Here is a 25,077-nt window from a genome sequence, read left to right as displayed (position 1 = left end):
TTTCCTCCGGGTGCTCTGGTTTCCTCCCATATTCCAAAGACGTACGGGTTAGGAGGTTGTGGGCATGCTATGTTGGCGCTGGAAGCGTGGCGACACTTGCGGGCTGCCCTCAGAACACTCTACGCAAAAGATGCATTTCACTGTGTGTTTCGATGTACATGTGACTAATAGAGAAATCTTGTTTTATCTCAGAACCAAGGAGCAATCTGTGTGTGGAACCAGAGGATGGAAGTGAGGTTTTAAATAAATTTTTCTCATCTGTATTCGCTGGAGAGAAGGACATTATAGTTGGAGAATTCAGTGGTGGAGGGAGTAGGGAACAGTGAAATCCTAGAGTATGTTATCGTTAAAAATGGAGGAGGTATTATATGACAAAAGTGGAAAAATTCCCAAGGCTCGATGAGATGTATTCCTGGCTGCTATCAGCTTTGTCCGCCATCTTCGCCATCAGATTTCTGGACGGCCCATGAACCCATGAACACTACCTCGTTATTCCTTTTTTTTGCACACTATTTATTTATTTTGCAATTTATACTAACGTTATGTCTTTACATTGCACTGCTGCCGCAAAACAACACATTTCACGACATATAAGTCAGTGATAAAAACCTCATAAACCTGATTCTAATTCTGCTCTGGGAACCAAGTAAGGAGATTACTGGGGCTCTTGAAGAGATTTTTAAATTTTTGCTGGCCACGGGTGAGGTCCCAGATGACTGGAGGACATAAAATGTGGAACCTTTATTCAAGAATGACTGCATAGAACATAGAACAGTACCGCACAGAATAGGCCCTTCGGCCCACAATGTTGTGCTGACATAGCTAATCCCTTCTACCTACAGAATGCCCAAATCCCTCCATTTTCCTCTCATTCATGTGCCCATCCAAGCCCCTATTAAAATCCCCCAGTGAATTTGCCTCCACCACCCTATCAGGCAACGCATTCCAGGCATTCACCACTCTCTCAGTAAAAAAGTACCCCTCACGTCTGTTCTGAACCTACTTCCTCTCACCTTAAATACATGGATCGCTGAATAATGGGAAAAAGATATTGCTTGTCCACCCTATCTATGCCCCTCGTAATTTTATACACCTCCAACAGATCACCCCTCAGCCCCCGCCGCTTCAGAGAAAAGAGCCTAAGTTTGTCCAGCCTTTCCTGATAGCACTGCAGCGATACATGTAGTCATTAAAAGCCTGTGAATCTAACATCAGTGTTGGAGAAGTTATTGGAAAAATTACTCTGCAGTTAGAAAGGCAAGGATTAATCAAAGGTGGTCAATATGACTTTGTTAGGGGAAGATCCTGTCTGACCAAAGGGGCCACAATGTGTATTGATGAGGGCAATCTAGTTGACCTAGTCTAGGATTAGGTAAGGCCCCACATCGGAGACTAGCCCGAAAGGTTAGAGCCCATGGGGATCCAGGCAAGTTGGCAAATTCGATCCAAAATTAGCTTTGTAATAGAAAGCGGGTAGGGGGCTGTTTTTGTGACTGGAAACCTGTGACCAGTGGTGCAGTTGGGGAGATCACTGCTGGGATCCTTGCTATTTGTTATAAACATTAGCAGTTTGGATGTGAATGTGTGTGATTGGGCGTGAATAGTATGTATCAGGCATGAAAATTGATCATGTTGTCGACAGTGAGGAAGGTTACAGCAAGCTACTGACAAATTGGTCAGAAGACAGCGGCAGATGGAAATTAATCCTAATAAGTGCGAGGTGATGCCTTTTGGGAGGATTAATACGCAGGGACACACATAATGAACACTAGTACCCGAGAGTATTGAGGACTACAGAGACCTTGGTGTACAAGCCCAAGGATCCCTGAAGGTGTCTAAGGTGGTTTTGAAGACAAATAAAACATTTGCCTTCATTAGTTGGGACATAGAACATAAGAACAAAGAGCTTACGATACAATTCTACAAAACATTAATTAGGACCTAGCTGGAGTACTGTATGCAATTCAGGTTGCTCCAGTTTAGGAAGGATGTGACTACACCGGAGAGGCTGTAGAGGAGATTCACCAGGATGTTGCCTGGGACGGACTGCTTCTGTTGCAAGGAGACACTGGAGAGGCTGACTTTATTTTCCTTCAAACTGAGGAGGGACCCGAAAGAGGTATAAAACCTTATGTGAGGCAGAGATAGTAAAAACCTTGTTCCCATAGCAGAAGTGATCTGAGAATGAATTGGAATGCCTGAAACTCGAACAAGTTGGTTTCTGCATTTGACTGCACGTGTTGTTGAGATTGCCGTCAGTTTCTTTATGTAATGACAGCCACTGCTGATAGTTCTGCCATCATTGCATCTAGAAAATCCAAGCTACAAATGTCTGAAACGGAATCAACATCAGGAATAAGTAATACTTACATTCTAGTATTGCTTGTTTTTGTTGATTATAACACATTTTCCAGTTTGATCTACGTTGTGATCCATTCCAAAATAAGCAGCAACTCTGTGTACCAACATCCGGTGATATGATGACATTGGAGGGAATTTCTTATAGTGATTACTATGAGGAAAGGAGAAACAGATGAAGTCAACTTCTTCCAGATGAAGATGATGTGAGATTAGTCATAGACCTAACAGAAACAGAAGGACTCCTCACATTGATGCTCAACGTAATCCAACACAAGGCTATTTGTGAACTACTCATCCAGGAAATGGATTGTAGTAAGGAAAATAAAGCAAACTACAGAATGCTGGAAGAACCCAGCAGGCTGAGCAGAGTCTGTGGAGGTAAGTTGACTTTTTGGGTGAAGACCCTGCATCAGGACTGGGAGAGAAGAGGAAAGATTGCCAGTATATAAAGTCGAGTTTATTGTCCTATGCACAAGTACATGTATACACAGGTGCAATGAAAAACTTACTTGCAGCAGCATGGCAGACACATAGCATCAGATAAGTGGCATTCACAAGAAAATCATAAAATAAACATAAATTATACATAATTTTTACAAGAAATAAAACATAATTAGAACAAATAAAAATAAAGTCCATTTTAGTGCAAAGTGATCAGAGGGGTCATAGCATTGCTATACTGAGGTAGTGATTAGGGTTGTGCAGGTTGGTTCAAGAACTAAATGGTTGAAGGGAAGTAGCTGTTCTTCAACTTTCAGGGACTTCAGGCTTCTGTACCTCCTGCCCGAAGGTAGCTGCGAGAAGATGGCATGGCCCGGATGGTGGGTCATGACGGTGAATGTTGCCTTCTGAGACAGCGCCTCCTGTAGATACTATGGATGGTGGGGATGGATGTGCCTGTGGTGTATTGGGCAGAGCTCACTACTCTCTGCAGCTTCTTACATTCCTGCACATTAGAATTGCCGTCCCAGACCATGAGGCAACCAGTCAGGATACTTCCAACAGTACATCTGTACAAGTTTGTTAGAGTGTCCGGTGACAAGCTGAACCTCCTTAACCTTTCCTCATCACAGTACAATGGTGCTGTAGTGGGCTGGAGGCTAGGTGGATGTAAAAGTGGAACCAGATGGGGAGGGGATGAGGGGCAGATGCAACCAGATGAAGGAAGACGATTGGAGAAGTGAACATTGAAAGAAGAAAATTAGGCGGACAACTGGAACATTGGGGATGTGGGTCGCCTAAAAGTGGAACCTTCAGTGTTCATACCATTGGGTTGTAAGCTACTCAAGCAGAATATGTTATGTTCTTCCCATTTGTGTTTGGTCTTTCTGCAGCAATGGAGAAAGGCAGAGGACAGACAGGTTGATGAGAGCTAAATGTCATGGAACTGGAAGCTCAAGATGGCCATTGCAGGCAGAGTGCAGATGCTCCACAAAAACAGTTGCTATTTGGTGCTCCGGTTTCACCAATGTAGAGGAGGCCAGATCGTGAGCACCAAATGCAATAGACCAGGTAGGAAGAGGTGCAGGTGAATCTCTGCCGCACCTGGAAGGACTGTTTAGGTCCCTGGAAGGTGGTGAGGGAGGAGGTAAAGGGACAGGTGTTACACCTCCTGTGGTTCCAGGGAAGGTGCCACAGGATGGGGAACGGGTGGGGAGGGATGAGTGGACCAGCGGGTGGTGAGGAGAGTGGTCAGAAAGGATCTTCTCTTAACCAAGTATACAACAGGTGATTGTTTTGTGGAGCACCTGCGACGGCCACCTCAAACTTCCAGTTACATGTCACCTTACCTCTCCTTCCCACTCCCACACTGACCTATCTGCTCTCTGCTTTCTCCGTTGCTACAGAGAGGCCAAATGCAAATTGGAAGAAGAACATCTCATATTGCGCTCATCCCCTCCCCACCATCCATCTGTTTCCACCTATCACCCGCCAGCCTCTATCCTATACCCCACCTTACTGTTATATTCTGGCAATCTTTCCTCCTGATGCAGCGTTTTGGCCAAATACATCAACTTACACCTCTTGCCTCCCGAGATTGTGCTGGACCGGCGCTGAGTTCTTCCAGCATTCTGTTTTTGCTCCGGATTCCAGCATCTCCTGTCTCCTTTGTCTTCAGAGAAATAAAGCTGTTCAGTGACCAGTGTAATGTGTGGCTCTGAGGCAGATGAGATGGGCCATATTGGGAGCTGAAGCAATACGGCACAAGGCTGCAGAAGAAGCACGTGTGGAACATGGCCACTTTCCTGTACGGCAGTGGTATTCTCAGGCTCAGAGCAACTGGCAGATGTATTTCCTGGGGTTCAGGCTGGATAATGCATATCATGGATGGATTGGAAAATTCCTTTTTTTCATAAATCACAAGCGATATTTGGGCATCTTTAAGGATGTCTTCCACTAATTCATCTATCATTTTGGCAGAAGGTCTGCAGTGACCCTCAAAACAAGCTTTGACACAAAATTACAGCAAATAACCAGCACTTCGTCAGATATTCACTTCCATATTTATATTGCAAGAGTTATCTTCCATGTAGTTCACATTTGTATCCTTTACACTGCCCCATAAAAACATTACTGGTACTGTAAATATTAACAGGCCTCCTAACAATGTTTTTAATGCACTCAGACCTAGGAGCTGAATGAGAATTAATAACAGCAAGTCAGAACATCCTCTTTGATCCTTCAATCATATAAAAGCTCATGGATACCAATGTCGTACTTTCATTACATTCATTATGTTTCAACACTGATACATCTTACAATTTTTAGCCACCTAACTTGTTAATATCTTTGTTCCCCATACCATTTGGACAATTTTAATATGGGAAAATCCATGAACTCAAGTTCCAGGTATCAAAAAGAGAAATGTGCCTCTAGCAGGGAACATTATTCAGACTGTGGTTCTGGAACAGGAATCCAAAATCTGAGTTCAAAGCTATAATAGCAAATCTAAGTGGATAACGTCCCCAGGAGGTGATGAGATCTACCTCAGGATGCTGAGGGAAGCATGGGAGGAGATTGCTGGGACCCTGACAGAGCTCTTTGTATGCTCTTTAGCCATGAGAGAGATGGCAGAAGCCTGGAGAATAGCCAATGTTGATCCTTTGTTTAAGGAGGATAACAGGGATAAACCAGGAAAATATAGGCCAATGAGCCCTACATCAGTGGTAGGGAAATTATTGGAGAAGATTCTTAGGGGACAAGACTTACTCGCATTTGGAAAAGCATGGATTTATCATGGATAGTCAGCCTGGCTTTGTGCAGGGAAGGTCCTGTCTCACAAATTTGATTGAGTTTTTCTGAGGATGAGATGAAGATTGAAGTTTTATGGGGATTGTCGCGGGTAGGGCAATGGTTGTTGTCCGCGTTGATTTTAGTAACAAGGTCTCTCATGGTAGGCTGATCCAGAAGATTAAGACATGAGATCCATGGAGAGGTGGTAAGTTAGATACAAAATTGGATTGGTCATATAATGACAGACTTTTAGTGGTGGAGGGGGGTTTCCTGACTGGAGGTCTGTGACCAGTGGCTCTGCAAGGATCAGTGCTGGGACCTTCTGTTGTTTGCAGTGGACATTAATGATTTGGATGAAAAGATAGGTGCTTAGTAAATTTGCAGATTGCTTAGTCATTTTTCAGATTACGTGGAAATTGGTAGAGTTTGGATAGCAAGGAAGGTTGTCAAAGGGTACAGCAGGATGTAGATCAGTTGGAAATTTGGACAGGTGTGATTTTTGGAGGTAAGATGCAAGAGTATACACGAAATGGTAGGACCCTTAGGGGCACTGATGTACAGAAGGATCTTAGGGTATAAGTTCATAGCTCCCCGAGAGTGGCAACACAGGTTGATAGGGTGGTAAAGAAGGCATATGCCAGGCTTGCCTTCATCGGTCAGTGCACTGAGTATAAAGGTTGGCAAGTTATGTTTGCTGCTATATAAAACATTGCTGAGGCCACATATGGAGTGTCGTGTGCAGTTCTGGTTGCCGCATTACAGGAAGGATGTGGAGGCTTTTGAGAGGGTGCAGAAGAGGTTCACCAGGATGCTGCCTGGATTAGAGAGTATTAGCTATAATGAGAGGTTGGACAAACTGGGATTGTTTTCTCTGGAGCATTGGAGGCTGAGGGGAGACCTGATAGAAGGATATAACATTATGAGAGGCAAAAATAGGGTGATTGTCAGAGCCTTTTTTCAGTGTAGAAATATCAAATACTAGAGGGCATGGCTTTAAGGTGAGAGGGGGCAAGTTTTAAATGAGATGCAAATTTTCTTTTACACTGAGAGTGCTAGGTGTCTGGAATATGCTGCCGGGGAGGTGGTTGAAAAAGATGCAATCTCAAACGTTTTAGAGGCACTTAGACAGACACATATACAGGCAGGGAATAGAGAGATAGAGAGCACGTACAGGCAGATCGGATTAGTTAATTTGGTATGATATTTGCACAGACATGGTGGGCTGAAGGGCCTGTTTCTGTGCTGTACTGTTCATGTTCTAAATTCAGTCTTAAGTTAGATAGGAAAACTACCATGTAAGCAAATCCAAAATTGTAACACACGAGTATCCTACAGGGAAGAAAATCAGTCTCCTCTCATCAGCCTGGTATGTGCTCTAATTCACTCTGGAAGGTTGACTCACAACCGTGTTTGAAGTGACAGCTTGATGAAAAATAAATTATGATGGAAGAATTATTATGAAAGCATTCAACATACCCTGACACAACATCAGTATAAAATTAATGCAATCTCAGCCACGTTAACTCTGCAAAATGGTTCCAACACCAGGCTTGCTTCTTCTTGAGCCTTGTATTGTTTCAGCTACCATTGTGTTCCAGCTATCATTGTGTCCAACTCCTTTACCTGAAGTTGGAAGTGCTGTCACATAGAGTCATGTTCTAACTTTATAAGTTATCCACACAGAACTATATTTCTATACCCTAAACAACTATCCATGGGTGTGTTGGGCAGCATATCCATGAGGCCTAGGGGATGCAAACAGGTCTGAAGAGGTTAGAATTTGAGGACTTCAGTGAAATGGAAGGTATTTACCATTGGTCTACTGCTGTTTCTTGCAGTTAATAGTAGGGAAACCAGCCTGGCTCAGTACCATCATTTACAAGCAGTATATTTGCTTGCTGGAGCAGATTGAACATTCAGTTTAGGGCAAGTATGGAATAACCAGCTTGTCTGCCCAATCCTTTACACATGGGCTGGTACAGCAGAGGAAATGTTTCGTTATTATCTCCATATAATAATACAGATCACTGAATAGTGGGAGGGAGATAGAGGATCAAATTCTGAGGATCATTTCAAAAAGATGCAAGAACTTTTGAGTCATGATGGGCTTCAAACATTTTCTACAGACCAGGAAACCTGGCAGAGGCACTTATGCAGAGTCTTTGAAGAGAATGTTCTGACAGAAGTTAAGAAATTGCAGGGGTGACAATAGAAGGGAAATTATAAAGGCAATTAGAGTGCATGAAAAAATACTGGCAGGTAAAACCAAGGAAAATCCAAAGGTAGCTTGTATACATAAAGAGCAGAAAATAACTATGGAAAAAGTACCGCTAATTCAAGATCAAAAGTAAATGTGCATCGGGGGGTATGACTTGGCATGGTTCTTCAAGAAAGCATTATATTCTTCATCAAAAAGAGAGGAGGAGGATGCAGACAATGTAGTTAAGGAGATGTATATATATGGGAAGGCTACATATGTTGAGAGAGAGAGAGAGAGAGAGGTACTGAGGGGTTCAGCATCTTTGAAAGTAAATAGCAATGCCTGGATGAAATGTGTCTCAAGCTCTAGCCTGGAGAAACCAGAAAATGTTCTGAACATCATTTTCCATCCTCATTTGGCTATCGGCATGCTGCTGGAATGCCGATGTCCTAATGGCATTCATTAATGCCATTATGGTCTTATGGAAATGAGCAGAGCAATGACAGACAGCATTCAATCCTGATAAGTGTGAAGTGATGCATTTTGGGAGGTCAATAAGGGTAGGACATACACAATGAATGGTCCCTGAAGGTGACAGCACGGGTTGATAGGATGGTGAAGAAGGTACCAGACTTCATTAGTCACTGCACAGAATATAAAAAGTAGGGAAGTTATGGTACAGCTTAAAACATTGGTGAGGCCATATCTGGAATATTTGTGCAACTTTAGTCTCCACAGTATAGAAAGGGATGAGATTTCTTTGGAGAGGGTACAGAGGAGATTCAACAAGATATCTCCTGGGATGGAGTATCTCAGTTATGAGGAGAGACTAGATGGAAGGATTTGCTTTCCTTGGAGTGGAGAAGGTTGTGGGAGGATCCCAAAAGAGGTGCATAAAATTATGAGGGGCATAGACAGGGTCGAAGTAGTAAACCTTTCCCCGTGGTAGAGGTGTCTGCAATCAGAGTACATAGGTTTGAGGTAGGGAATAAGTGGTCTAGAGGGGGTACTAGCAAGAATTTTTTCCCCTGGAGGGTGATTGGGGTTTGGAACATATTGCCTGAGAGATGTGGCAGAGGCAGAAGCTCACACAACATTTTAGAAGTATCTGGACAATGAAGTACCTTGGATCACCAACACATAAAGGAATATGGAATCAAATGCTGGTAAATGCGATTCGTAAAAGATAGGGTGTTTGATGGTCAGCAAGAACAAGATGGGCTGATGGTCTGTTTCTGTGCCTATTGACTCTATGGACTCCATAACACATTTAAAGCATAGATATGAATGTAATCTCTTACTTGTTATCACTGATAAAATCTATTAGTTCCTGTTCCATTTTTAAAAGCATCATTCTGTCCCTGTAAAATGATAAAAACTGAATCAATATAGATATAAATACTGTTGATAAACTTTAAATGAATGCTTTCTCTCAGTTGTTCCGGGCACTCCAGAACCTCATTCCCCAAAACTATGGAATGACAAAACACTCAGGTGTGTGCGAATAACGCTTGTGAGTTGATTGCTCCCAACCTGACTCATCTCAGGTTATTGCCACCTCCCTCTGACTGATGATTAATCCGGAGACTTCAGTGCATGAGGAAACTGAGAGTGAGCAATCACCCCTTCGCATCAGTGACAGAGGAGTTAATACCAAACTATCCCAGGTTACCTTTATTAATCTATCTTAATGGGAATTATAATACATGGATAGATCATTTAAGACAGTTCCACTTTGTTTGACCAAATCCATTGACATTGATATCAAAATTATACATGTTCAGAACTTAATATTTTAATCTTGATGATATCAAATGACAAGAAAAATTTATGCAGATATTGAGCTTTCACTAAAGGTATCGTGTTTTCCATCATGAGGTTTCAACAAAGTACTATACTTGAAAGGTCATTTTTGATCTTATATTCTTGCCAGTTTCTCTCATGTACTAACGTACTAATCCTACGGCTCTGGCTGCAAAGGGGCCTTTGCAAAGATAACCCTTCGTTCTCTGTGTTGACACACAAAATATTGCTTTATAGGATCAGATCATTCTTCTAACCCTTTCTCAACAACCTACTTCACACAGCATCATTAATAAAGTGAAACATTCCAAGGCCCTTCATAACAGTTATTGAACGAAACCTGACCAATCTACAGAAAGCCTGGAGAGGTGGCCAAATGCTGAGCCAATAATGCAAGAATTACAGACCATGATGGGGAGGTTGAGCAGACTGTTCATCTTAGAGCTTAGATAGCTGAAGGCAGGACCATCAGTAGTGAAAATGAAAATGAAAAAGAACACAAGATTTCATGAACATGAAGGCCTCAACATCCTGAAGGCCTGTAGAGGAAAGGCCAGGGATGGATTCAAAATAAGGATGAGAATTTTTAAAACATGCATTTTGATCAGAATCCAAGTAGTTCAGAGCACAAAGATAATAGGTGAACAGGATTTGCCATGTATTTTGATATGGGCATCATTGTTTTGAATGAACTCCAGTTTATGAAGTGTGGGAGACAGAGGCCTAGCCAGAGATCATTGAAGTCACCAAGTTTAGAGGCAACAAATGTCCAGCGGACTGAGTACTCCAGGCAGCAGATGAGTTGAGACAGAACAGAGCTAGATATCGATAATCTTACTTATGATTATGGCACAAGGTTTTAAATGGTCTGGTTGGACTTTAAACAGCTGCCAGAGAGAGAGGTAATTAAATATAGCTGGGTAACAAGCACCTTGGTTAACAGCTTTTGTCTTCCAAATATATAGCTGAAGGAGATTTCAGTGTATCTACTACTGCCCAAATTATTAACAGTGTGGAGATCAAGAGAGTGGTGGTCAGGTTGAACTGAATGTCTTCCATTTACATGTGGAAAACAATGTGATTTGGGGTGTAGTTGCTGTGGGGCAGCACGCAGATAAAAATATAGGAGGGGGGCAAAGCAAAGACTCTTGGAGACTGGAGACAAAATGGTTTGGTAAGAGAAACCAATCTAGATGGAATACAACTGAAAATGCTGGGGAGTATTCAGCAGGCCAGGCAACATCTGTAAAGAGGGAAACAAGAGTTAATATTCCAGGTCAATGATCTGTAATCAAAACCAAGTTCAAAAATTTAGATCTAAAAGGTTAATATTTTCTACCTCCATAGATGCTGCCTGACCTGCTGGGATGGCCAGCATTTTCTGTTCTTTGTTCTGGAGTGATAGTAACTGCTTTATTCCAGTGTCCAGGGTGAAACCTGAATGGAGCAAATTAAACATGGGATTGCAGGGAAGATGGGCACAGATCCCAAAGAAGACAATGTAGGCAAGAACTTTGGAGAGGAAAGGGAAGTTGGCCATTGGGCCGGAATTTATGAAGACAGGCAAGGGTACTTCCTTTGAGGAGAGCGATGTGATGGCAGATTTGAAGGAGAGGAGGCAGCAAAGAAAAGTGAATCAATAACATGATAAATTGATAACATCAGCAACTAAGTGAAGCTTGGTGGCAACAGTTTATTTGGAAGGGTGTCAAGGCAGCAGGAAGTGAATTACAGGGGCATAGCTTGTAGAGCTGCTGCCATAAAGATCTAGTGACCTGGGCTCAATCCTGACTTCTAGATGCTGTCTTTGTGGAGTTGACATGCTCTCCCTGTGACTGGGTGGGTTTCCTCCTGGTACTCGGTTCTCTCCCACAACCCAGAGACATATGGGTTGATGAATTAAGTGGCCACTGGAAATTGCCCCTCATGTGTAGGTCTGTGGTAGAACCTTGGGGCAATTGATGGAAATCCGAGGAGAATAAAAATGGGACTAGTGTATGTGAGTGCTTGATAGTCAGCACGGACTAGATGAGCTGAAGTTACATTGGTAAATTGGTTTATTATTGTCACAGGTACCGAGGTACAGTGAAAAACTTGTCTTACACACCGTTCATACAGATCAATTCATTACACAGTGCATTGAGGTAGTACAAGATAAAACAATACAGAATGAAGAATAAAGTGTTACAGTTACAGAGAAAGTGCAGTGCAGGTAGACAATAAGGTGCAAGGTCATAACGAGGTAGATTGTGAGGTCAAGAGTCCATCTTATCGAACTAGGGAACCATTCAATAGTCTTATAACAGCAGGATAGAAGCTGTCCTTGAGCCTGGTGGTATGTGCTTTCAGGCTTTTGTATCTTCTGCCCAATGGGAGGGGGGAGAAGAGACAATGTCCGGGTGGGTGGGGTCTTTGATTATGCTGGCTGCTTTACCGAGGCAGGAAGAAGGGATTGTTTCTGTGACTTTGACTAATAGACAACATGAATTTGGAAGGGGCATAAAGGGAAAAAGAGAGGAACCAGAGAAAGATGCAGGTGTGAGACCAGGGCTGCAGAGAAACACTAGAATTACAGTGGGTGAGCTGGGGAGGGAGATGCAGACACCACTGATAGAATATTGTCAATCGTTGTGAAAAGTAACTCATCAGCTTGTTGCATAGCAAGAGGTAAGGTTTGAAGAATCATGGAATAGTAGTTTAAAAATCTTGTTTATAGAAAGTAAAGCAAGCTAAGATTTATTTTTGCAATCCAGAAGGATCCTGGAATGTGAGGAAGTTTTAGCAGAAGCCGCAGCATTACTTTGTGCGGTCCACCTGGATATGTCACTGAATGCAATAGACACACAAATCCATGTCCATTAACTTCCCCAAAGCCACTCAAGTATTTCATTGGAGAGCGGTGAGTCACATCTCTGACTTTTTAACTCTAAAGGTGATAGAGAAGGAACAGCCAAGAGCTAGGTGACCGACTTGCACAGCACCCACACTCTGTCCGCACTGGCCATCCCGAGCTCCCATTTGCGTGCCATTTCAATTCCCCTTCCCATTCCCACACGGACCTGTCCATTCTCGGCCTTGTCCACTGCCATCACTAACTACAGGGACAACACCACATATCCTGCCTGGGTAGTCTACAACTCAAATGGTATAAACTTTATGACCGTAAGAAACTGCAGAGAGCTGTGGACACAGCCCAGCACATCACGGATACCAGCCTCCCCTCCATGGGCTCTGTCTACACTTCTCGCTGCCTCAGTAAAGCAGCCGACATAATCAAAGACCCCACCCACCCCGGACATTCTCTCTTCTCCCCCCTCCCATCAGGCAGAAGATACAAAAACCTGAAAGCACGTACCACCAGGCTCAAGGACAGCTTCTATCCCGCTGTTATAAGACTATTGAACGGTTCCCTAGTACGATAAGGTGGACTCTTGACCTCACAATCTACCTCGTTATGACCTTGCACGTTATTATCTACCTGCGCTGCACTTTCTCTGTAACTGTAACACTTTATTCTACGCTCTGTCATTGTTTTACCCTGACTACCTCAATGCACTGTGTGATGAATTGATCTGTATGGACAGTATGCAAGACAAGTTTTTCACTGTACCTCGCTACAAGTGACAACAATAATAAACCAAACCAATTCCATTGAATTTACCAACTTCAGGTAACCCTCACCTCCATTTCCCACACCGCCACCCCCACTCCCCCCCCCGCTCTCTCTCTCTCTCCGGATCCTCCACACTTCCTACTTTTGTCCCCTCCCCCCCCCCCCCCCCCCCATTACCCATTTCCATTCCCTTCCCCTGCATCCAGCTGCTAGCTGTGCATTTCACCCCCTGGCTCTCCCCCACTCCCCCACCTGGTCCTGGTTCCTTCTGTCTTCCAGCTCTCCCCACGTGCTTCCTACTCTATCACCTTCCTACTTAACAGATTCCAGCTCCGGTAGCCTTTGTGTTCCTGCTCATCTCCCTCCAACCTCCCCTCCCCTCCCCTCCCCTCCCGGCTCCATCTTCCTCCCTCTTCGTCTGCTTCCATCTATTGTACCTCTCAGCTCCACCTGTCCCCCTCCCCTACCTGGCTCGATTTGCCCATCATCCTTCGACACCACTGACCCCGAACCCCCTCAGTGTGTCCACCATCACCTCTGGCCTGGGTCTCACCACCTCCCATCCTCTGTACACCGGCCATCTCCCCTCTCCAACCTCAGACCTGAGGCAGGGTTTCAACCCAAAACATCGGCAATTCCTTCTCCATCCCCCCCGCCCCCCCACTGATGCTGCTCAACCCATTGACTTCTTCCAGCAGATTGTTCCAGACTCCAGAATCTGCAGTCTCTTGTGTCTCCAACAGCCAAGAATGTCAGTATAAGTAGAAGCCCACATTTTGGTTAGACGGATGATTAATTATAAATTAGTAAACATGATAAAAGGATGAGGACTAAGAGGGAAGTATGGACCTCGTAATTCAGAATTTGAAGAAAAGGCAAATTTGATATTGATGGATATGACCCAGAGTAACACCATGTAAGCATGATTGAAGTACAAACAGTATGTACACAGGGAATAGAGATAGAGATAGAGAGAGAGAGAGAGAGAGAGAGAGAGAGAGAGAGAGAGAGAGAGAAAGAGAGAGAGAAACGGAGATAGAGAGACAGAGTGAGAGAGGGAGGGATAGATACAGAGAGAAGTAGAAAGAGAGATACAGAGAGCGAGAGATACAGAGAAACAGAGAGAAATAGATAGATAAATTGAGAGATACAGAGATAGTGATAGAGAGAGAGTGAGAGAGAAAGAGAGAGAGAGAGAGAGAGAACTTTGCTTTCAGAAAGTGCAATTTGCCAGCTCAGCCTGTTCAATGAGTAATTTTGAGGTAGGTTGTAAGCACTTGTCTGTCTGCTATTTTTTGAATAAATATTAATCTCAACATCACATCCATTTTCTGATGTCATTAAGTACTGTAGTGAAGTTTTGGTTGCAGATCTGGTGTGCGTGGGTGCCTGCTACTAAAAGGAAAAATTCTGAGCAGAGTCAGAAGGTGATATCAGCAAGCTGTTGAGAAATCCCTGCCAACAACTGGAGAATAAGGAGAGTGAAAAACTGAGAGGGGTCTAATGAGTCTAAGGCTCAGCAAGAACAAAGGGCATGGACGTTCATAGAGGCTCCTGCAGTTGCCTTGCGTTTGAGGGAATGGAGAAATGCTGGAAGAAGAATGAGCAGGTGAGGCAGGAGTTAATGAATATGAAAAGGAATGGGGGGAGGAAGTCAAGAGAAACAAACTGCATGTTACTATCACAAACTGTACCTGCGAGTTATTTCCAGACAGCAGCAGAAAAGGCTGAGTACAGTTGCAGTAAGTTTGTGAAGGAAACCGAATTAGCCAAAGAAAAACTTGCTCAGGCTGTACAGAAGTGTTTGGACTTTTCAACAAACTTCAGGTTAATAAAACAACAAAAGGCACAAGTGTGGTGTAATATAGCTGAACATCAAAAGGAAATCCCCAGCTACAAGCACGATTGTCCACAGTTTGGAAATTACATTTGTGCTTGATTGTCAGTCGGGTGAGGAAGATAATTTGGGAGATTTGAGGGAAATTGATTGGGTAAGTTTAAAGGATAAGGCTTCTAAGTATGGGCAGGAGGATAAATGGCACTGAACGGGCCTAGGCAAAGCTGCATCCAACTCCTTGTACTCATCTTTCCTCCAGCAGTACCGTCAAATGCCCCGAAGGTTCTGGAACCTATGTGACTATGTGACACACTGTGTGGGGCAGATGGGCATACATATTACCCCTTCACCTAGCAGAGGTGGAAAAAGAGGGTGCAACTTGTGAAGGCAGTGAGCATCCTTATTCCGTAACCCAGGGGATAGATTTACGTGGGCTAGATGATGGAGAGGAAGTGAGACTATTGGGAAGGTGCTTAACTCTGCAGTTATTTCCTGCTCTACCACCAACTCAACAAGGTGTTGAAGGGACAGTGCAGGAGATGAAGGATGCTGTCCTGGTGTCACTGGAGTAACCATGGAGATCCCGGGTTAGATTTGCAGAATCCAGGGTTGACTAGGGCCTAATGAACATCCAGCTGCCTTTACTAATAGACTGGTCGAATTGTCATGGAGTTTACGGTCCGGGATTCGGTAGAGCCAGTTTGGGAAACAGTGCGGGACAATGGATGACAATGTTAATTAATTATTCCAGTGAGGTGAGTTGTGATGCCTGTGGCCTCAAAATCTTCTGTGTCGTACAGGTCACAGGCTTTACCAGCAGTGAGTGCTGAGATGTATGATCAGAGCTTGGGGAAAACAGAGAACAAAAGGGCTGTGTAGATGCAAAATACCATCGGGGGGCTGGGAGGGGAGGGGGGGTTGATTTGATCTGGAAACTGAAGGACCACTGACAGAGGAGGTGGGTCTTATGAAAGGGGACGGGTGTGCTTTAATTGTGCTTGACTGCGGCACTATTTTTGTGGTTGCTGAGCGCCCTGACGAGCACCAAGGGAGGAAGCAGGACGTTCTGCTGTAGGATCTGGTCGTCCTCTCCAGATCGCCTCAGTGATTCCCAAATGTTGGGAGAACCAGCGGCAGGGAGTCACCAGAGCGAGACATGCCTCACAATATGTGTATTAGGGGGAGACTCTCTTGAGCGACCCATGGTCTTGTGTTGGATACAGACTGCTCTGAAATATTTTGGGAGGATCTGCTCAGGCAGACCCACTTAGGTCTTGACCTACTGATGACAGATATTATGATAGAGACACAAGAGACTGCAGATGCTGGAAATCTGGAGCAACACACAAAGTTCCAGAGGAACTCAGCAGGTCAGGCAGCATCTGTGGAGGGAAATGGACAGTCGACGTTTCGGGTCGAAACCCTTCATCAGGACTGCAGAGAAAGAGAGGAGATAGCCAGTGTAAAAAGGTATTATGATACTTACTGGACATCAAAGAGGCTTTTAGATAGGAACGTGAATAGTCAGGGAATAGAGGTGTATGAATCATGTGCAGGCAGAAGGGATTGGTTTAATCTGGCATCAATTAAACCAATCAACCCTACAGCCTTACAGTGCCAAAAAGTAATGCTAGGATGAATGAAAGGGTTAATGCTAACCCTATTGGAATCCAAGTTACATGATAATGTATACAATGAGCTAATACCTTCGTACTAAATATATCAGCCACTGAATTACCTGATTGGTGTCCAAAAGGGGTAAAAACTATTCGGAAAAACATGGTTAAAATCTTGTTGGATCTGGAAGTCATAAGGTTTAAAAGAAAGGGGACAATAAAACGGGGGGGGGTTACCTGGGTATTGTGTATTGTCCAGCAGCTGTGACTGTGAATATGTAGATAAAACATTAGGAATGCTAACACACCAAGGTAAAGATATGATGCTTTTACTGAATGATAATGAAGATACAAATGTGAAAGTTAGGATAGATAGGTCAGTCGTAAGTGAGTCAGTGATAAAGGCAGCGTAACTGTGTTGTGGTTTAATTAAGGCTGCAGTAAAGTGCAGCCGGAAGACCAATAGGGTTCTTATTACCGATTAAAGCCGCTCATTAACGAGGATATCAGATGGTCAGCTGATAGAATAAACCAAGATAATATGTGGCTTGGTAAACATGACCAATCACAATGCCCTTGAGAAGCACAATATCTGCATGCTCCAGAAACCACTGTGTGCCCCTATCCTATCCATACAATGCTGGAATTTCTGTATAGATCTAAAAGACCTTACAGTGTTCACTGTACCATTGAAGTCAGATCAATGGATTTTGTTTTCTCAAGGGTGGCACATAAAGGAAAAGGAATGTATTCTGCAACTCCAAATATATGGGACAATATATCCTTTTTTAAACACTGTGATTTGTTTTCAAACAAGTCACAGTAAGACTGTAGAAGAGGAAGCTGGTCGATATTCACACTCAGACAACCCGGGTTATTGATGCTTCAGAATCCAGCAAGAATCAATATTTTGAACCAGATAAAACAACTCTACAGATTCTAACTGAACATAGAACAGAGAACAGTTCAGCACAGGAACAGGCCCTTCAGCCCACCATGTCCGTGCTGAACACGATGCCAAATTAAACCAATCCCTTCTGCCTGCACATGATCCATACCCCTCCATTCCCTGCCTATTCACGTTCCTATCTAAAAGCCTCTGGAATGCTACTATCGTATCTGCCTCCACTCCCACCCCTGGCAGCACATTACAGGCACCCACCACTCTCAGTGTCCACTTTCCCCCCCTCACCATAAAGCTGTGCCCTCTGTATTCCACACCTCGATCCTGGGAAGAAGATTCCAGCTGTCTACCCTATCTATGCCTCCCATAATTTTATAAACAGCTAATCAAAATCCAGGAGTGAATCCACAAAGTCATAAAACTGGTGTTAACTTCATAAAAAGGACTCAGAAAATTGGAACTTTAAGTGTGGCAAGGGTATTGGAGCCGTAGAGATAAACAGAATGGAAACAGACCCTTCCATGCCAACCAAGATGTCTCTCCAAGCTATTCCCACTTGCCTGTGTTTAACCCATTGCCCTCTAAACCTTTTCTATCCATGTACACAGTTAAATGTCCTTTAAACATTGTAATCGTAATTGCCTCTACAGGTTCCTCTGACAGCTCGTTCCATACACCCACCACCCTCTGTGTGAAAAGGAATGTTGGCAGAATATAGTATCAATGGTAGGACTCTTGGCAGTGTGGAGGACCAGAGGGATCTTGGGGTCCGAGTCCATAGGACGCTCAAAGTGACTGCGCAAGTTGACTCCGTGGTTAAGAACGCACATGGTGTATTGTCCTTCATCAATCGGGGAATTGAATTTAGGAGCCGTGAGGTATTGTTGCAGCTATATAGGTCCCTGGTCAGACCCCACTTGGAGTATTGTGTTCAGTTCTGGTCGCCTCACTACAGGAAAGATGTGGAAGCCATAGAGAGGGTGCAGAGGAGATTTACAAGGATGCTGCCTGGATTGCGGAGCATGCCTTATGAAAGCAGGTTGAGGGAACTCGGCCTTTTCTCCTTGGAGAGATGGAGGATGAGGGGGGACCTGATAGAGGTGTATAAGATGATGAGAGGTATTGATAGGGTAGATAGTCAGAGGCTTTTCCCCAGGGCTGAATTGGTGGCCACAAGAGGACATAGGTTTAGGGTGCTGGGGAGTAGGTATAGAGGAGATGTCAGGGGTAAGTTTTTTACTCAAAGAGTGGTGAGTGTGTGCAATGGGCCGCCGGAAACGGTGGTGGAGGCGGATAAGATAGGGTCTTTCAAGAGACTGTTAGATAGGTACATGGAGCTGAGTAAAATAGAGGGCTATGGGTAAGCCTAGTAATTTCTAGGGTAGGGACATGTTGGGCACAGCTTTGTGGGCTGAAGGGCCTGAATTGTGCTGTAGCTTTTCTATGTTCTATGTTTCCCATCTGGTCCCTTTTAAATCTTTCCCATCTCAACTTAATCCTATGTCCTCTGGTTTTAGACTCCCATACCCTGGGAAAAAGACTGCCGCCATCCACGTTATCCACACCCCTTGTGATTTTATATCACGCTGTATGGTCACCGCTCAGCCTCCTACACTCCAGGGAAAACAGTCCCAGCCTATCTAGCCTCTCCACATACCCTCCAATCCCAGTAACATCCTCATGTATTGGGAATTATCTTAAGAGAGGTGATTCATTGTTTGGTGAAACTCCAATCATCTACTATCCAACAATTTGGAAATCCTGATGGGTCATGTAGACCTAAAAGACCTTACTGTACCACTGAAGTCAGATCAATGGATATCGTTTACACAAGGGTGGCACATAAAGTAAGAGGAATGTATTCTGCAACTCCAACTGTATGGAACAATATGTCCTGTTTTAAACACAATAATTTGTTTTCAAACAAGTCACAGTAAGACTGTAGAAGAGGAAGCTGGCTGATATTCATGCTCAGACAACCATGGTTATCGATGCTTCAGAATCCATCAAGAATCAATATTTTGAACTATAAAAAACAGCTCTACAGATTCCAACTGAACTTTGCATCTGGCTCACCACATAATCTTTGCCAAGCTGCCCCTTAACTCACTGGTCCTGGCACCTTCTTGAGACTCACCAGGTCCCTGGTCCCTGCACTCCCCAAGACTTGCTGGGTCCGCACTTACAGTCTTAGAGAATTACAGCACAGGTACAGGCCCTTTGGCCCAACCAGTCCATGCTGACCACTTTGTCCACCTTGCTGGTCCTAATTTCCTGCGTTCGGCCCATATCCCTCCAAGCCCCGCCCCTCCCATGTACCTATCCAAGTGCTTCTTCAATGATACTGTTGTACCTGCCTCACCCACTTCCTCTGGCAGCTTGTTCCATACACTCACCACCCTCTGCGTGAAAAAGTTGCCCCTCAGGTCCTTTTTAAATCTTTCCCCCCTCACTCTAAACCTATGCCCCCTAGTTTTGGACTCCCCTACCCTGGGGAAAAGACTGTTACCGTCCACCTTATCTATGCCTCTCATAATTTTAAACATTTCTATAAGGTCGGCCCTCATTCTCCTACGTTCCAAAGACTCACCGGTTCCCGCACTCCCTTGAGTCTCAATGGGGCCCTGGTTTCTGCGCTCCACCAGGCATGACTGGGGTCCCAGTTCCCACATTCCATCGAGGCTCACTGTGACCCAGGATGCTGCACTCCCCCAAGACTCACTGTCTGTGTTTCCCACATTCCCCTGGAATTTACCAAGTTCATTGGAGAACGAATTCATAACAGATTAAAAAGTAATTGAACATGCGATGGGAATAATATTCAATAGTCCAGAACACCTGCCAATCTGGCACAGCCAAGGTCTCGAGCATGCTGTGTTAGTGGAGTTTTTGTAAACTGGTAAACATGAAATGCAGGAAGTGGATCGGTGAGATATGTGTGTCACAACCCAGATCTTGAAAGAATTTTCAAGACAAAAGCTGATAATAAAGAACATGACCCTGATCAACACCATACATTAAACTCCAATACTCTGACACCCTTGGGAGTTTGGTGGTGACATATCTGCAGATTTTACTCCTATTGATACACCAACAAATATTTAATCCACTTCCTTTAGATGCTACGCAGCGGTATAGTAAAGTTTTCCGTGGAACCAAGTGAATTTAAAGGGAGCATGGGAAGCAAAATCCAGTGACTTTTACAAGGAGTATAGGAAACAGGACACCGGTGAATCTAAAGGGGGTGTGGGAAACAGGGCCCTGGTCAGTTTAAAAGGAATGTGGGACTGGGGCCCCTGTGAATTTAATGGGAGCAAGGTGGAAACAATGCTGGTGGATTTCAAATGATCGTGAGAAACAGGCGTCCAATAGGTTTTAAAGGAATATGGGAAACAGGGCATCAGTGTGTAAAAGATAACTGGAAATGTAAGGGTTAATGGTGTGACTATGGTCCCACCATGGCATGATATAAGTATAAAAGGAGTATAACCTGCAAATCTCTGAGCGGGGATCAGTACAGAGCTCGGGTTACACTGTTTACTCTTTCTCTGTATCCCTCACTCCCGCTAGCGTTAAGATAATAAAACATTAATTATACACTCGTTGGTTCTGCTGTAGTCTGCTTTATTACAGCGCGGGTCGACCTTCACAAGTGGACTTAAAGTGGCGTGGGATGGGGATGCGGACAAAAGGAATGTGGGAAACAGAACCCGTTGAATGACTAGGACTTCTGACGGTGAATTATCAGAGCTTTACTGTCCATATATAAGCACAAGGGCCTGCAAGCATGGTTCACAAAGAATTAAAAGTACTATAAAAAAAGGAGTCTTGAGCGGGTTCAGGAACACAAGCCTTGGATCAAGATGCAAGAGCGAGAGAGTTTGGAAATCAGTGCAAGGTTCTATTTCAGTCGGTTCAGCTGACACCAGCAACGGGTAACACAGGGGCTCTCCAGGTTATGGAACACCTGACTTAGGGAAATCCAACTTTACGCAAATTCTCCCATAAATTTTAATAGAATTTTTCAAGATAGGAAAGTAGGTTACAAAAATGCCTAACAAGTAACAATAAAATATTTCATGGTGTTCATTCACAACTGGATACAGTTTATGTTCCATCAGTTAATTTATGGGTAACATTAGGGTGAACATCGAAGATAGTTGATGAAATGAAATTATAGAAAATGTACGTGGAGCTATACGATATGGGTGGTTATAGAAAACAGATGACAGCACGATGCAATACTGAGAGAAAACAAAGTAGGAGATCAGGAAGGGGAGGCTCAACGATTTCAGGTAACGGGTTCTTATCTTGGTTTTGGAGGAAATTGTTCGTTTCTGACATGGAAAAATCAGTTCACGGACAGTTCTCAGCAATGGAACCGTTACATAACCTGGAGACTGTCTTTATTGAGATATGTTGTAAATACTTGCCTATCTGCTGTCCCTTTGAATAAATATTTTTTTCCACATCACTTGTCCATTTTACAACAGCATTATTCAAATATCAAAGTTTGGTAGCCTCATCTCACCGAACGATATCTTTTTATAAAAGTCCTATTCAAATCTGCTCATCTGCCAGAAGTAAAATGCACAGTAGCTAAAAAAATTGCTTCATAATATTCATAACATTAAATATTAAACACACTGGGTAGGGTTTCAGCTGGGGGAAGAGTGGGAGCGAGTTATTATCAAGAAACCACAGACAAGATTCCCTCAATGACAAAGTTTTCACCCATGCTGTGTGTTGGATTCTGCTCAGGGAAAAATAATCTGTTTGATATGTTCTGCTGTCTGGCAGGTTTGGTAGACTTCCCAAAAGGCTAGAGCAGAGGATTTTAGTTATTGAACATACAACATTACAGCACAGTACAGGCCCTTCGGCTCAAGATGTTATGCTGACATTTTATCCTGCTCTAATATCTATTTAACCCTTCCCTCCCACATAGCTCTCCATTTTTCTATCATTCATGTGGCTATCTAAGAGTCTCTTAAATGTCCCTAATGTATCTACCTCCACAACCTCTGCCGGCAGTGTGTTCCACGCACCCACCACTCTCTGTGTAAAAAAACTTACCTCTGATACCCCCCTTGTACCTTCCTCCAATCACCTTAAAATATGCCCCCTTGTGTGAGCCATTTTAGCCCTGGGAAAAAGTCTCTGACTGTCCACTCGATCTATGCCTCTTATCATCTTGTACACCTCTATCAAGTCACTTCTCATCCTCCTTCTCTCCAAAGAGAAAAGCCCTAGCTCGCTCAACCTATCCTCATAGGACATACTCTCCAATCCAGGCAACATCCTGGTAAACCTCCTCTGCACCCTCTCTAAAGCTTCCACATCCTCCCTATAATGAGGCGATCAGAACTGAACACAATACTACAAGTGTGGTCTAACCGGAGTTCTATCAAGCTGCAACATTACCTCACTGCTCTTGAACTCAATGCCCTGACTAATGAAGGCCAACACACCATATCCCTTGTTAACAATGCTATCGACCTGCACAGCAACCTTGAGGGATCTATGGATGTGGATCCCAAGATCGCTCTGTTCCTCCACACTGCCAGGAGTCCTGCCATTAACCTTGTATTTTGCCTTCAAATTCAATCTTCCAAAGTTGTTGGAGGAAGAGATCACAAGAGTCAAAGGTGTAAGGGCTGGTGAAGAATGTCATCATGCATTGAAGACTGGAGGACAGAGACATGTCGAAGATCCCGGTAGGGTGGGAGAAAGTCTCAGTGACTGCTGACGGTCAGTTGGTGATGAGGGTGATGGGTTTGAGAGGAGATCACGAGGTGGAAGGTTGTTTATGGTTTCAGTTTATTGGGTTTGAATTGCAGAAACAGTCTTGGTATTCCTGGCGACATGCAGCGTTATAAATATTGTTCTTACCTATTTTTCCCATCAGGTTCCTCAGAACCTGGGGAATATGCCAATGGAGGCTAAATTTGGTTTCAATGATAGACCTGTGTGCTGAGAGTGGATTAATTATCCACTTCTCAGCCCATGCCAAGTAAAACCAAAGGCTTGTAGGCTTGAGGAAGGTTGTATTTCAATTTCAGAACTTTAAACCATCCAACTTCCTATTAGAATCAAAACCATCTATTTTGGGATGCAAAGATTACCCCCCATATTCCAATTCATGATACATTTAAGTATAGGTTTCATCTTAGATCGTTTTAAGCAGAAAGATAGTCTGATAATGGAGATGCAAAGAATTAATATTTAGAACTACTATATCACGTAGAACAAGATACTTTTTAGGTCCATCTAGTCATTTAAACATGGAGGTTACTTACCTTGGATTATTCTTTAATGTATTAATAAGAAACTCATGCAAATCTATCCCTGTGGAGTCTGTGTACTCTTGACTGCAATCTGCAACATAAGAACATATATTCAACAAAAACATTACTTTTACCCGGTAAATTGGTTTATTATTGTCACATGTACTGAGCTACAGTGAAAAACTTGTCTTACATACTGTTCATACAGATCAGTTCATCACACAGTGCATTGAGGTAGTACAGGGAAAACAGAATAAAGTGTTACAGTTGCAGAGAAAGTGCAGTGCAGGTAGACAATAAGGTGCAAGGTCATAACGATGTAGATTGTGAGGTCAAGAGTCCATCTTAACGTACTAAGGAAACATTCAATAGACTTATAACAGTGGGATAGAAGCTGTCCTTGAGCCTGGTGGTACGTGCTTTCAGGCTTTTGTATCTTCTGCCTGATGGGAGGGGGGAGAAGAGAGAATGTCCGGGGTGGGTGGGGTCTTTGATTATGTTGGCTGCTTTACCGAGGCAGCGAGAAGTGTAGACAGAGTCCATGGAAGGGAGGCTGGTGTCCATGATGCGCTGGGCTGTGTCCACAACTCTCTGCAATTTCTTGTGATCCCGGGCAGAGCAGTTGCCATACCAAGCCGTGATGCATCCAAATAGGATGTTTTCTATAGTGCATCGATAAAGATTGGTGAGGGTCAAAGAGGACATGACAAATTTCTTTAGCTTCCTGAGGAAGTAGAAGTGAATGCGAGCTTTCTTGGCCATGAAGTCAAAGTGATTGGACCAGGACAGGCCTTTGATTTATAAAATAATAATTGTTTGGAAATGAACCAATGAGTTGGCCATCATGAGCACCACCTCGCAACAGAGCAAAGAAGAAGACAGAATTGGATATAGGAACAGAAATAGCGAGAGAAGGAAATCGTGGCCGTCAAGAGATGGAACAAAGGAGATAGGAAAGTAAGAAAAAGTAGAATTTTTAAAAATCTCTAGATATGACTTGTCAGAATGAGACAGCACCACTTTATTGATTAGTTTAATGGTGGATGATATGCAGGACCCTAAAATTCATCATAAACAAAGCAGAGGCGATGTTTCCCATGGCTGGACTGTCACAGTCTGTACATAGGGAGTTAGCCATTCAGGACTGAGATGAGAAGAAATTTCTTCACTCAGAGAGTAGTAAATTGTTGGAATTCTTTACAGCAAGAGGACTATGAAGGCT

At 43.6% G+C, this 25,077-nt stretch overlaps 1 protein-coding gene across 1 annotated transcript in view; it reads right to left on the bottom strand.

Moving 5' to 3' along the window:
• The window catches only part of arpp21 (cAMP-regulated phosphoprotein, 21), a 205,275-nt gene that overhangs the window by 82,710 nt on the left and 97,488 nt on the right, over window positions 1-25,077 (bottom strand). The window contains 4 exon segments of the mRNA XM_052023736.1: window positions 2,371-2,390; window positions 2,392-2,512; window positions 9,097-9,156; window positions 23,868-23,946. Coding sequence (XP_051879696.1) covers window positions 2,371-2,390; window positions 2,392-2,512; window positions 9,097-9,156; window positions 23,868-23,946 — 280 coding nt within the window.

Source organism: Pristis pectinata, chromosome 9 (genome assembly GCF_009764475.1).
Source record: "Pristis pectinata isolate sPriPec2 chromosome 9, sPriPec2.1.pri, whole genome shotgun sequence".
Classification (NCBI taxonomy): Eukaryota; Metazoa; Chordata; class Chondrichthyes; order Rhinopristiformes; family Pristidae; genus Pristis; species Pristis pectinata.
Note: the sequence above shows the minus strand (reverse complement) of the source record. Positions and strands in the feature narration are given on the sequence as shown.